General features: G+C 46.6%; 1 protein-coding gene across 3 annotated transcripts in view; it reads right to left on the bottom strand.

Annotated features, from left to right (window-relative positions):
* Positions 1-13,589, bottom strand: part of CLMN (calmin) — a 132,790-nt gene that overhangs the window by 19,559 nt on the left and 99,642 nt on the right. For all 3 annotated transcript variants that reach the window (XM_050799030.1, XM_050799031.1, XM_050799032.1), the window contains exons 3-7: positions 11,113-11,208; positions 9,078-9,161; positions 5,763-5,855; positions 3,335-3,525; positions 798-991 (exon numbers count right to left, since the gene is read on the bottom strand). In XM_050799030.1, coding sequence (XP_050654987.1) covers positions 798-991; positions 3,335-3,525; positions 5,763-5,855; positions 9,078-9,161; positions 11,113-11,208 — 658 coding nt within the window. The remainder of the gene's footprint in view (positions 1-797; positions 992-3,334; positions 3,526-5,762; positions 5,856-9,077; positions 9,162-11,112; positions 11,209-13,589) is intronic.

Genomic DNA, 13,589 nt, shown 5'->3' with positions numbered 1-13,589 from the left:
TGGACTCTTCTCCCGTGTCATTCTGCTAATGAAACCTGGTCCTTAAGGAAATAATCTGGGATGCACATCGAGCTTTATTTAGTAAGATGTTCACTGTGGTGTTGTTACATATAAAAGGAAATATTTCAGAAACAACCTAAATGTCTACCAGTAGTGAAAGAGCTAAGTACATTTTTTTTTTTTTTTTGGAGACAGTCTGGCTCTGTCACCCAGGCCAGAGTACAGTGGCATGATCTCGGCTCACTGCAACCTCCGCCTCCTGGGCTCAAGCGATTCTCCTGCCTCAGCCTCCTGAGTAGCTGGGATTACAGACTGTGCTACCACACCCAGCTCATTTTTGTATTATTAGTAGAGATGGGGTTTCACTATGTTGGCCAGGCTGGTCTCGAACTCCTGACCTCAGGTGATCCACCCGCCTCGGCCTCCCAAAGTGCTGGGATTACATGCGTGAGCCACACCTGGCCACTAAGTACATTTGACTATGCCCACTAGATGAACTATTATGCAGCCAATAAAAATATATAATAATATATTGTAGCAGTATGTAAAATACTTATGACATAATGTTAAATAAAAAAGCACAAAATTATACATACAGTAAATGATACCAATTATGTAAAAATACAATTAGAGGCATATAAAATATTGGAAAAATATCCATATGATCTGAGTGGTAGAAATACAGGAGACAAAATCTTCATTAGATTTTTCTGTATTTTTCAGATTTTCTACATGGGACGGCAAGTGGTACATTTGTAAAAAAAAATTATTAGAAAGAAGGAGAGAACCACTGCTACCTTCTGGCTCCAGGAGCCTGGGGATGTGCAGGGCATCCTGTGCGATGCTGAAGGCCTTCTCCAAATTTTCTCGTGTGGAATTTTCCAGGGCCTGTTTCATGTCCACTAGGCTGGGGTCAATGGCCTTAATCACGGCCAGGAAAGCCAGCCCACTCCTCCAGCTGCCCGCAAAGTCCTGCACCGCCACGCCATACCTGAAAGACACACAGCAGCGGCAGCCGAGTTGCTGGTTAGGAAACAGACTCAAAGGAACAAGGTCAGCACGCAGCAGCCACGTGGGTTTCTGAGTGGGGCAGAGCCGCCGACCTCGCCAGGTGAAGATGCCTTGGTCCCTGAGCATGGGAGAGCTGCCCTGAACCACTCACATTTCCATTTCCAGCCAAATGGAGTAGGACGGTATACATCGAACAAAGAGGCGAAACAGGACCCTGGATTCCCCAATTCCCAGACACATAAAGGACCAACTGTATAGACCATTCCTTGTATCGGTGACATTGAAAACATAACAAGGACGTGCTGGGCCATAAAAATGGAACCGGAAAGACACAAGTTTGTGCCTCAGCTGTCCACTGTGCTTCTAGTGCCATGGCCTTGGGCAAGTCAATGAGCTCTCTGAGCCTCAAACTCCACACAGTGAACTTGCTGGGGCTTCTGTGGGGAAAGTCAAGCCTGGCCCCAGAAGAATGGCCATGTCATAGGGTCAACCTAATATGCAACGTTGGGAGCCCAAGAAAGCCACTCACTAAATGACAGCTACTATTATCAGTAACAGAAATAAAAGCATCATTGTAAAAGTGGGGGCAGAGAGCTTTCATTCTATTTTGTAAAATGGAGGCTGCCTCAATTTTTAAAAGTACAAGTGAAGGACAAAAGAGGAGAGAATCCTGCCAGGCACTAATTTCCTTTAGAATCCATCCTGTGACTCCACCAATCCCTCAACCGTGGTCAATGAACTCTCTTAAAACAACAACAACAACAACAACAACAACAACAAAAACCCAAGCACCTTTTTATTTAGAAATTATTTAAGACCTAAAAGAAATTGCAAACACAGTACAGAGAGTCCCTGTTCTTTCCCTAGCTTCCTCCAGTGACAGCATCTTATGCTACCAGGGTATGTTATCCAAACCAGAACACCAACATTGGTCCAAGATAATTAAGCTATAGACTGCATCTGAATTTCACATTTTCACAGGTGTTAATTTTCATGGGGGTGGTGTACAGATTAATGTAACCACCACAACAGAGAAACAGAACTGTCCCATCACCCCAAGACACTTCCTTTCCCTTACAGTCACATCCCCCTTCTACCCTAACCCCTGACAATGAACCCTTTTTTGGTTGGTTTGTATGTAAACAACATTTAATGGTGGTTCACATTTGTCAGTTTCAATCTACCCCGTGTGATCTCTCCATCAAAACTCTAAAGGTCCAACCTCTCTTCCCTCTTTTATTTCCACACACAGGGGAGAAAGGAATCAATATTTGTGACGCGCTTAATATGGGCTGGCACCGTGCAAGGTGCTCTTTCATGGATTTCATGGATTTTGCCTAATTGTCCTGGAAGGCAGTGAGTGATAGGATACCATTTGCAGTTGGGGCTTGGAAAAGTAAATGATTTATCAGATCTCAACCAGTCTGCATGTTGAGGAGCTGGGGCAGCCCCAAGCTGGTTAGGTTCCCACCACACTGGTCTGGCATGTGTGCCCATGGCCCGGGGGCTGTGGGCCTGCTACTGGTAAAAAGGCCTGATACAAAACTGCTCAAATCACTCTGCCGCTGGCGTGGGGTGACACAGGGCCGGAACTTGGCTCCAGTTCCCGTCTCGATTTTGGAAGATCCGACCTAACTTTGAGTATGTTACAGCCTTTATTATTACTATCTTTAAAGTAGGTACAGACTCTGGAAGACACCCTGAAGCTTAAATGCATACAAGTCATTAGAATCCAAGAGACATGCCTGTTTTGGGAGACAACATGATGAAAGTCCCTCTGATCTGTATTCAAATCTTCTCATCAGCTTTATGCAAACCAAACATTCTGCCAACTGCATTTTGTGTGTACTGCAAAACCCAAAAAATGCAGTGCTTCCTGTTCTGATATTTATTTATTTATTTATTTTTGAGATGCAGTCTCGCTCTGTCACCCAGGCTAGAGTGCAGTGGCGCAATCTCAGCTCACCGCAAGCTCTGCCTCCCGGGTTCACGCCATTCTCCTGCCTCAGCCTCCCGAGTAGCTAGGACTACAGGTGCCCGTCACCACGCCCGGCTAATTTTTTGTATTTTTAGTAGAGACAGGGTTTCACCGTGTTAGCCAGCATGGTCTTGATCTCCTGACCTGGTGATACACTTGCCTCAGCCTCCCAAAGTGCTAGGATTACAGGTGTGAGCCACCGCGACTGTCCCCCTTGTTCTGATATTCTTTATGAAGCAATGGGCACATACATAACTGGCACCTTAATACATGCTAGTTCTCCTTTCTTCTGCCTGAAAGCAGCTAGTTAAATGAAGTGGCGTGGGGAGAGGGGCTGCAGCTTACTTTCTCGTTTTCCTCTGCACCCACGCCAACAGGGCTTTGATGGCCTTCCTCTGGTCTTTCACGGATATTGCCACGCTCCTCTCTGCAGTGGGTGTGGGTGGGAAGGATGAGTCTGAGTCTGTGCCCCCTGAGCCAGGGGACAAGCTGGAAGATGGAGAGCTTCTGCTGAGGTTGCCTGTGAGCTCCTTAATCTGGAAGGAGAATGACATTTCAGACCCCAGCAACAGACCCACCCTCTCAGCAACAGACCCACCTTGTCTGGCGGGTGGCCACATGAACCGTGGCTGGAGGGAACAGCTCATGCAGAATTGGTTCTCTGAATGCCGAGAAACCTTTTCTGATGGCTGTGGCAGGGGACAGGCAGTACTTGCGATGGCGTGTCCATTTCCTGTGGCTTGTGGTGCCCGTAATTACACTATACAGGGAGGACTATCTTTTCCTGGAGTCTTTGCAGCTCCAGCCAGCACTTCGTACCAGGTCTTCCTGACTCAACTCGACCACCCCTTTCCTCTCACTGCCCATCACTCCCAGACTTCACGGAGCTCTTTCAAGCCCCACTGCCTCTGCTCATCCTGCCCTTGCTGCCTCCATGTCCCTTCCCTCCGTGAACTCCTCTCATGAGGACTTCTGTAAGATATGCCGAACCCTAGGCTCTACACCAGAGCTGTTAGAATCAGAATCTGTTTCAATACCACCCTTAGGCAATTCACACACACAGTAGGTTAAGTCTAACTTAGTTTGAAGGATAAGTAGGAAATCTAGCGTACTCCTACTCATCCTTCAAAACCCAGCTCTAGTGTCACTTCTTCCAGCAAGTTTTCCTTACTCCACTCCCCCATCTGAGCTAGCTGCCCCTGCTTGGAGCTCTAGCATCACCTTCTGCCATATAGGATTGACTCGTCTGTGATCCCAAAGGGTCATGAGGGCAGGGTCTTTTACTTTCAGCACCTGGCACCTTGGAGAAACTCAATAGACATTTGTTAAATAAATAAATGAAGCCCTAGGGCGGTGGATTTAAGTTCTTGACTTTTACTACATCTTCAGGATGTTTCCAGAATCTCTGAGGAAGTTCAATAACAGATAGCAGTAATTGAAGCACACATATAACACATGGTGGCTGTGGCTTCTTATTTCTTCTTCTTTTTTTTTTTCTTTTTCTTTTCTTTTTTTTTTTGAGACAGGATCTCATTCTGTTGCCCAGGCTGGAGTGCAGTGGCATGATCATGTCTCACTATAGCCTTGAACTCTCAGGCTCAAGTAATCCTCCAAACTCAGCCTTCCAAGTAGCTGGGACTACAGGCACACACCACTATGCCTGGCTAATTTTATTTTTTGTAGAGATGGTGTCTTGCTCTGTTTCCAGGGCTGATGTTGAACTCCTGGGCTCAAGTGACCCTGCCGCCATGGCCTCCCAAAGTTCTGGGATTGCAGGCATGAGCCACTGTGCCTGGCCCACATGGCTTCTTTCGATGCTCACCACCTATTATGACCACTGCTCCCATTTCACAGACACAGAAACTGAGGCTCAGAGAGAGAGAGTCTTTTTTTTTTTTTAAGTTCAGGGTTCACCCAGAACAGGAACTACTGTCTCCAGACCTTGTTTGTGCTCATGCTTCTCTGAAATGCAGGCATTGAGCCAAAATCCCAAGCAAATCATGCCCAGGTGGATCACTTTCACTCTTGGGAGGGTAATCGAACAGTGAACCACAAGTTTCTATTCCAAAAGTGAGTGGGCTCTAGAAAACGAGATACCAGCTCTCTCCTGACAGGGAAATGAACTTCAGCACAGTTTAAAATGTTATCTTCTGATGGGTTGATGGGTGCAGCAAACCACCATGGCATGTGTATACCTATATAGCAAACCTGCACGTTCTGCACATGTACCCCGGAACTTAAAGTTTAATAATAAAAAATAAAATAAAAATAAAATGTCATCTTCTTACTCCAATCACAGATCCAGTTCTTCCTCTATAAAATCTGCATTTCCAATTAGAGGCTGAAGTTGCAAAGAACGGAACAATAAGGTCTCGCCTGTTATTCTTCTTCCTCAGGCATCTTTAGTACAAGCTCTTTAATCATCTCTAAGGAACACTGAGTGATTTCAGCAAAGTAACTCTACCAAGTTCCATTTTTGGTCAGGAGTATTTCTCTAGTTCTTGCAACACTTTAGAACAAAGTCATTTTTTGAAGTAAATATTTAACTCTTCCAGTCCCAAGAGGATGGCTATTCTCTTCTAGAGAACTCACACCACTTTTAAAATCACAGGGACTGTAGCAACCAGATGCTTCTGGTGCTTTTTCAGTGAGTAGAAAAGATAAAATCTGCCATAAACTAAGCTTCACTGCCTCCTTCGATCTGGCCCCTCTCTTCTGTGGCGCTCAGCAGACAAGATCATGATTGTGTGTTTTGGAAAGGAAATGATCTTACCTGGAAGAAGAGGATTATGTTCCATATCAGCCCAAGAACCAAAGAAGGGTTGCCATCTGCTATTTCTGCTGCATCGATGCTAACCAGTTTTACCTGGAGGGAAGCAATTTATGAACTTAAAGGGGGGTGTCCAGGGAGGATAACACATGTTATTTTCTGGTTCTCTGTGTGTGTGTGTGTGTGTGTGTTTGCATAAGCCTGTTTTTCTTACTTACCCTGCCATTCTCAAGGACACTCAGCATGCAAAAGTGTATTTAATTAACACATACATAGCACTTACCATGTGTAGCCTCTATTCTAAACTCCTTACAAATATGAACTCATTTTATACTCACAATAAACCTATGATGTAGGTGTATTAGTCCGTTCTCACATTGCTGCAAAGATACTACCTGAGACTGAGTAATTTATCAAAGGAAAGGGGTTTAATGGACTCCCCACATGGTTGGAGAAGCCTCACACTCATGGCGGAGGGTGAAGGGGAAGCAAGACACATCTCACATGGCGGCAGGCAAGAGAACGTGTGCAGGGGAACTCCCCTTTATAAAACCATCAGATCTCAGGAGACTTATTCACTATTATGAGAACAGCATGGGGAAGACCTGCTCCCCTGATTCAATGACCTCCCACCAGGTCTCTCCCACGACACTAGGGAATTATGGGAGCTACAATTCAAGGTGAGATTTAGGTGGGGACACAGCCAGACCATATCAGTAGGTACTTCTATTGTCCCTCCAGTTCAGGTGAGGGAATTTCAGAGAGGTGAAATATAACATGCCCAGCATCACACAGCTGGTAAGGTTTCAGTCATTCTTTTCCAAGAGAGACGGAAAATGTCCGGTAGGTCTGTCTGCTACACAAACACTACCACACCTGGATTTAGCATGTCCTTGGAACGAATACAGAGCACCGACACGCGCAATCATGGATGGTGGGTGGGTGAGTTGACTGCTAATTAGAAATAGTATACTGGGATAAGGTTTATACCCAGGGTTTCTGCACCATTAGAAAATATCCCACTGATGAGTTGAAATGTGCCTCTTGCAGAAACACTTAGCTAAGGTCTTATCTATGTATTTAACTATGTTCTGACCACAGAATGATGCTCTTGGTAAATCCCTGAGGCCAACCTGGCATCTGGACCAGCAGCATCTGCATCACTTGGGACCCCTGTGTTAGAAATGCTCATTCTCCCCTATGCCTACAGAATCAAAAACTCTGTGGGTGGGCCCAGAAATCTGCATTTCAACAAGTGCACCAGGTGATTCCAGCGCATGTTCGGGTTTGAGGATCACTGCCCTAAGTCATCAGTTCATTCCACAAACAAAATCTAAGCACTGGACACAGATTGGGGCTCTGCAGATCTCTCTAAAAAGGGCCAGAGAGTAAATATTTAAGCCTTTGCAGGCAACACTGGTGTTTGTCACATTTTTTTCTTCTTTCTTAACAACGTTAATAAAGCAAAAGTCATTCTTCAGGAGAAAGAGAGGAGAAATAAAGTCAAGATACACTATCAGGTCCACACTGCAAAATTCTGCCTGGCAGACTGGGGAAAGAGAACCTGAAAAAAGCATCTCATACAAAACCTTTTTCTTTTTCCTCTATTTCTTTTCTCTCTCTCTTCCCCTCAAGGCTTTTTAACCTGTCTGACATGGGTCTCTGATCCTGAGTTCGTCATGGGTTTCCGACAACACCAATCAGTTAGGCCTGGGCTTGCCTAATTGAGGGAGAGTTCTGGGTTCCCTAGCTGCAGCCTGTTTTGAGGGCAGATGCCAAGAATATAATTCAGACAACACAGGCTCATCACTGGCAGGTCGGAGGCCAGGAAGGAAGCTGTCAATACTGTGAATAACACAGTCGATCAAATTCATGTTCAATACTGCGTCCACATTCATCATGAGCACACGTCCTGCATGATGGATCACCCATGAGAACTCGCCTGCTCCTCTCCTAAGCCTCTGCTCTGACAGCTCCTTCTGTTTCTGTGGCTTTACTGAGCACATTCCAGTCCAGGGGAACCAAAGCTGCTAGTCAACTTGATCACCCCGACCTTCCCTTTCACCTGGGGGAAGCCCAAATGGCAAGTGACAGCTGCGGCCCTCTAAGCTGAGGTTTCAAAGTGAGGAGACAGAGCTGCCTCGTGGGGATGCCATAAACACTATGGTGCACCATCCCAACAGGGGAAGGGCAGGGCTGAGCAGGGAGCCGCTGGCTCTTGGGAGGGCCATTTAGAGAACAAAACCCTCCTGAGATGCCTAGTTCCCTCAGAGAACTGGGCTGAGGGAAAGCAGTGATTGCAGGCGGTACAAGGTCCCAGAGAGCAGATATTTCCAAAGACTGTGGCTTGGGTGCCCGGCCGCCATTTTGTTTTTGGTGGTGAATAAAAAAGTTAACAGCCAGACTTCAGTTAAGAGCTTCAGGGACAATGTTTTCCTCCTCTTGTTCCTCCTAACTCAGCTGGTTTTGCCAGACTGAAAACAAGCGGGACCAACTGGTTTATGGAAATATCCCCTCTCCCTCCTGGGAGAAGGTGGGATCACACCTAGTTACCACATGGGTCGGGTGATAACTCAGGGGCCTGCTGAGTGATAACAGCCATCCCGAGAATGGAGAGTGCTTTTCACAGGTCAGTTCCTTTAGTGTTCACAATATGCCCATTTCAGAGATGAGGAAGCTCAGGCTTAGAGAAGTTGAATAACTTGCAAGTCACAGAGCTGGTCCTGCGGGGCAGCCCATCTCTGACATGGGCATAAAACTGTGCTCTGAGGCGCGATGAAACGTCCTCCCTGCTGAGCCACCCCTAACCGCGTGTGAAGAACGTGGAGCAGAGTTCCAGGCACAGAAAAAGCTCATTGGAGTCTAGAAAGTTACATCAAGATAGGGAGAATTTTATACTTTTTTTCCCCCTGGCTCATTTAGCCCCCCTCTTCCCCTTTCTCTCCCATATTCTAAGTTCCAAGAGAAAGTTTTACACTTGGACATGCTCACTATACTCTTATTCAAGGGAATGAAGGAGAAAACGTGAACTAAGTTACAAATATCTGAGCCAGTCAGCCGCTCTGCCTTTCCACGACTGAACGTCCATCAGAGTTTTAATCCTGATGGCTGCAAAGTGGGTGGGCATGGAGTCAGGGACTGCGTTCCCAACGGAGGGGTCATCTGAGTGATTTCTGTGAAATTTAAGCTTAGTTTAATCTGACCATTTTAGATCAGTCCCCATCTCACGCTTCTCTTGCGACCAGCACTGAACTTCAAATGACATCCTTTTCCTAACAGGACAAGCTCGTGTTAGCAGGATGTGCTTCAAACACTTACATTGCTATCTTCCAAAAACTTAAGTGCTTTCGCTATGTTGTTCAACCGAAAAATGCGATGCGACGAGGATTTGTATTCATGCAGCTATAAAACAGAACAGAACAAAACAAGCACATTAAACCTACGCAGGCACTTCACAATGCCCAGCGGTGCCGCTCGGTGTGCTTTGCTTTTTTCACATCAATTTCAAGAAAAAGCTCACAACTAAAACCCACCTGGAATGCATCCAAACTCACACAGGTGCCTCTCAGGACATACAAATGTGACATCAGAGAGCTCTCAAAGGTCAGTCTTATTTACAGTACTTGGGATTTAACTCACTGAAGTTGGTGAGTTAGGGGGAACCGAAGTGGGTCAACAAGGGACAAATTTGTCAATTTTTTCTCTGGGACCCAGCTCCTGGCTTGTTAGATTCCTCCCTTCTCCTGAGACCCTCGTTAATATGTTCGCTTCCCTGAACTGCTGCTTGTGTTAGGACAGGGAGCATTGGCTGCCAGCATCACTGCTCAGCTGCTAAATCATCCAGCCAAGGTCCTCCCCAGTGGCGGCAGATGTTTCTGTTTTCTAGCCAAGAGTTTTGTGGACAGTTATCCCAGGTCGAAAGAGAGAAAGAGGCAGAGAGACGTCTGCGGAAGCTAAAACTCTGACAACATTAGCTCTACATACCAGGAATGCCATCACAGCCAACTCACCCTGAACTGAACCGCATGGATGCTCCTCCAGGTTGGGGGAAGATTGCATTACAAGGCAAACCAGTGGGTCAGTTCTACCAGGTGTGAAGTGCCAGGCCACGCTCATGGGGAAGTGGAGGACTGTTCTTGGCTGGGCTCCAGAATCAAAGACTCCCCATGGAGGCCCACCAAGGACACAGTAGCTGGTGACCAGGGCTCTGGCAATAAACTGGGGAGCCTGCACTGCTGGGAGCATAAGCAAGGGACTAGAAGGTACTTTTTCAGGAAGTCCTTTGGGGACCCTGCTCATGGTGAGATCCTCTAAGAAACCAAATACTGTGGAGAATTCATCACATAATATTGCATAGCCCTCTGCGGGCGCTGCTAATAGGTATCTTGTGTTTTGCCACTGGGAAAGCAAAGGTGGGAGGGTTAAGAGGTCTGATAAGATACCAGCTACATTATATCTGAGAAGAGAAGCAGGGACTCTTGACTTTAGACCTATAGTTAAGGACAGACCCAGGACATTCTGTGCTGGCTGAGCTATGGTTTGGTAGAGTCGTGACCCCATTGCTGCACCTTTGTGTTAGGTACAATGGGTTGCCAAGGCCAAATCAAACACTGGACTCTGGAACAGGCTTTCTCAACCCTGACACTTCTACCATTCTAGGCTGGATCAGTTTGCCCCCTCATGGAACATTTCATCATGTCTGGGAGCTTGTTAGCTGTCACACATGGGGGTGATACTGTTATTTAGCAGTTAGATACTAAATGTCCTGTAATGCACAGGACATCTTCCCACAACAAGAAACTATCTGACCCAAATGTCAACAGTGCCAAGGCTGAGAAACTCTGCTGTCTGTGAAGAGAACAAGGGCCAATCTGCACACAGCAGACGGATGCAACACGGAGAAGTCTGGCTAATGTCCAAAGTGGAATGAACGTCCATTCCAGCTGGCTCAACTTCAATCATACTTAAAAGAATGTTCTAGAAGCCAGCAGTTCTAGTTTTAGCCTTAGGGTGGTTGATAAAAGGCCTTTTTCTTCCGATTTTTCCAATTCTTAGCAATCCTTTTAGTTTATATAATGGCTGGCTGGCTAAATTTTAACTGTTTAGTTCTAAACTTAAGCCTTAACAGACTCACAGAAAACACTAGCCATTTATTTTCTAAAATACATTGACTTAAAAAAAAAGTACTAGTTCGTTCCACATGATTATATGGCTCGTAGGCACTAATAAAAAGAGTCACCGCTTCAGAGTTTCTTAGTGTAGGGTATGTCCAGGTATTTGTGTTGAAAAGAAAACCTCAACAGTGTTTTCCTTTGCATTTTCTTTCTTTCTGACCCTTCTGTAACATACGTACCAGATTCCGCCCAGACAGGACTTCTAACAAAGCCATTAGGATTTTGCCATCTTGTATATCGACGAATAAATCTTTAACTTCTAGAGGTGGGTTGCACTTTGAAAGAGAAGGGAAGAAAGTAGCCAATTAGCAACCTGTGTATCCACAAAGCTATTTTCAGAGATGCAGCTTTCTGCTCAAGAGAAAACTTCCAAACATCCAGCTCTGTTTACAGGTAGAAACGCCCATCCAAGGAGGTAGCAGGCCCATCCCCCTGGAGGTGACACCCGGGCAGCAGGGCACAGCCACTTGGCAGGAAGGCTGCAGAGAAGATTCACCAACAGGCGGTTGATCAAACAGTGACCCTTGGGGGCCCTTCAAACTGAAGATCTCAGATCCCAAGTTTAGATCACATCCACATGCTTAAGGGCAGAAAGAAATGGCATATCTTGACCATATCCTTCTGTAGAATAAAACAATTCTATGAGGGCTCATGTGAAATTACCTAGTGCAAGCCCTTCATTTTATTTTATTTATTCATTTGTTTTTTTGTTTTTTTGTTTTCTTTGAGACAGAGTCACGCTCTGTCACCCAGGCTTAGGAGTGCAGTGGCACAATTTCGGCTCACTGCAACTTCTGCCTCCCGGGTTCAGGTGATTCTCCTGCCTCAGCCTCCCGAGGAGCTGGGATTACAGGCACCTGCCACCATGCCCAGCTAATTTTTGTACTTTTAGTAGAGACGGGGTTTCACCGTGTTGGCCAGGCTGGTCTCCAATTCCTGACCTCAGGTGATCTGCCCACCTCGGCCTCCCAAAGTGCTGGGATTACAGGCATGAGCCACTGCGCCTGGCCGCCCTTCACTTTAGACTGGGAAAAACAGGTTCAAAGAGGATGAGTGATAGTCGCAGCATTTGGTCAAGCTAGCTGTTCGGTATTGTCCTGTTTCCTGTATCCAGCCACAAGGGCCGAACGCTAGCGCACCCTAGATCCACATGGCAATGACAAGACCCTGGCCAGTTACTCTCCAGGCTTCAGTCCGGTGTCAGTCGGGCTCCTCCATCTCCAAGACTGCTTTAGTCTTCAAAAGTGTGCCCTCCTGAGGTGCCCGTCATTGCTTCACCAAGATTTAGACCAAATTTGGTGGTGGTGGGACCCTTACCAGGGGAAGCCAGGAAAGGGGGCTTGTGTGTGAGAACTGGCTAGGAGGGCGTGCGGCTGGCAGGATGCAGCTGACCTGCTGAATGGCTCGATGGTTGGGTGAAGGGAAGGATCCTTTCCTCACCCCACGTGTGTAGGCTCACTAGGAACTCAAAGGTTCAGAGGTCGATTTACATGTCTATATGTATGTATATGTGTATTTATATGTTTAGGTACAAAAGCAATTCAAGCTCATTATTACAACTCAAACTCATTAAAGTTGTACCAAAAAAAAAAAAAAAAAAAAAAAAAAAAAAAAAACAGCTGCATGCTACTCCTCTATTCCTCCACAAAATCCAACTTCCTGAGATAAATCAACATTGCACCTCTCACATGAGCCAATGAGAAGCAAGGCCATTAGACACACCTGCGTTCAAAGCCAAGTTCTACCTTGACAGCAACTTGGCCTTGGGCATGTTCTTTAACCTCCCTGGGCCTAACCTGACCTTGCACACTTGCACAAAGACAGTATATTTGTCTGCAATGTCAGGTGAGGAATCTGGCCCTCGTCAGAGGGCTGGGCTGGAATGCAGTGAGATCATGCAGGTAGGGAGCCTGGCACAGCACCCACCTGCCCAGCCCAGTACCACCTGCTGACTGCTAAGTGGCTTCCTGCCTGCAGAGCCTTGGATGCCCTCCTCAGGAAGACATTTCATTCAGAAGGCGTATGCCTTGTGGCCATCAGTGGAAGGGAGATGTCCTCAGTTGGCGGCCCCTTCGTAGTGAACGGCTCTTGAAACACCTTCTCTCTGCCCCACTCGCTCATTTTCTGGGTTCCCTGGGTCAGTAAACAGAAGCCCCAGCCTCAGTTCCCATAGACTACTTCCTTCTCCCTAAGGGAAAACGCAATTCCCTAAACAGGATCTGGAGTGTGGAGGGGGGCCTGGGAAGGAAAACAGACAGAAGTGCCCTGGGCTTTCCTCTCTGGGTCTAGACCTGGAAGGGGTCTGCTGTCCAGGTGGTATCCACTAGGAGCTTGGCTGGACATGGCCGAAAGAACTGGCTGGAACTTGTGGGTTAGATGCTCCAGTGCGAGGATTTGCAAACTCTGTTCCCTGGAACCTTAGACTTCAGCAGAGCAGCTTTAGGATATCCTATGGGAGGGAGGGGGGTGGAGGAGGCAGCTGATCCCACTACACCCGCTTTAATCAGAGAGGCTCAGCTCTTACTGGCCTGTACAGTCAGCCCTCAGTATCTATACGGGATCGGTTCCAGGACTTCCCTCGGGTACCAACATCTGCAGATGCTCAAGTCCCTGATATATAATAGTAAAGTATTTGTATATAATCTATGCACATCCT

The sequence above is a fragment of the Macaca thibetana genome, chromosome 7 (genome assembly GCF_024542745.1).
Source record: "Macaca thibetana thibetana isolate TM-01 chromosome 7, ASM2454274v1, whole genome shotgun sequence".
In the NCBI taxonomy this organism is placed as follows: domain Eukaryota; kingdom Metazoa; phylum Chordata; class Mammalia; order Primates; family Cercopithecidae; genus Macaca; species Macaca thibetana.
Note: the sequence above shows the minus strand (reverse complement) of the source record. Positions and strands in the feature narration are given on the sequence as shown.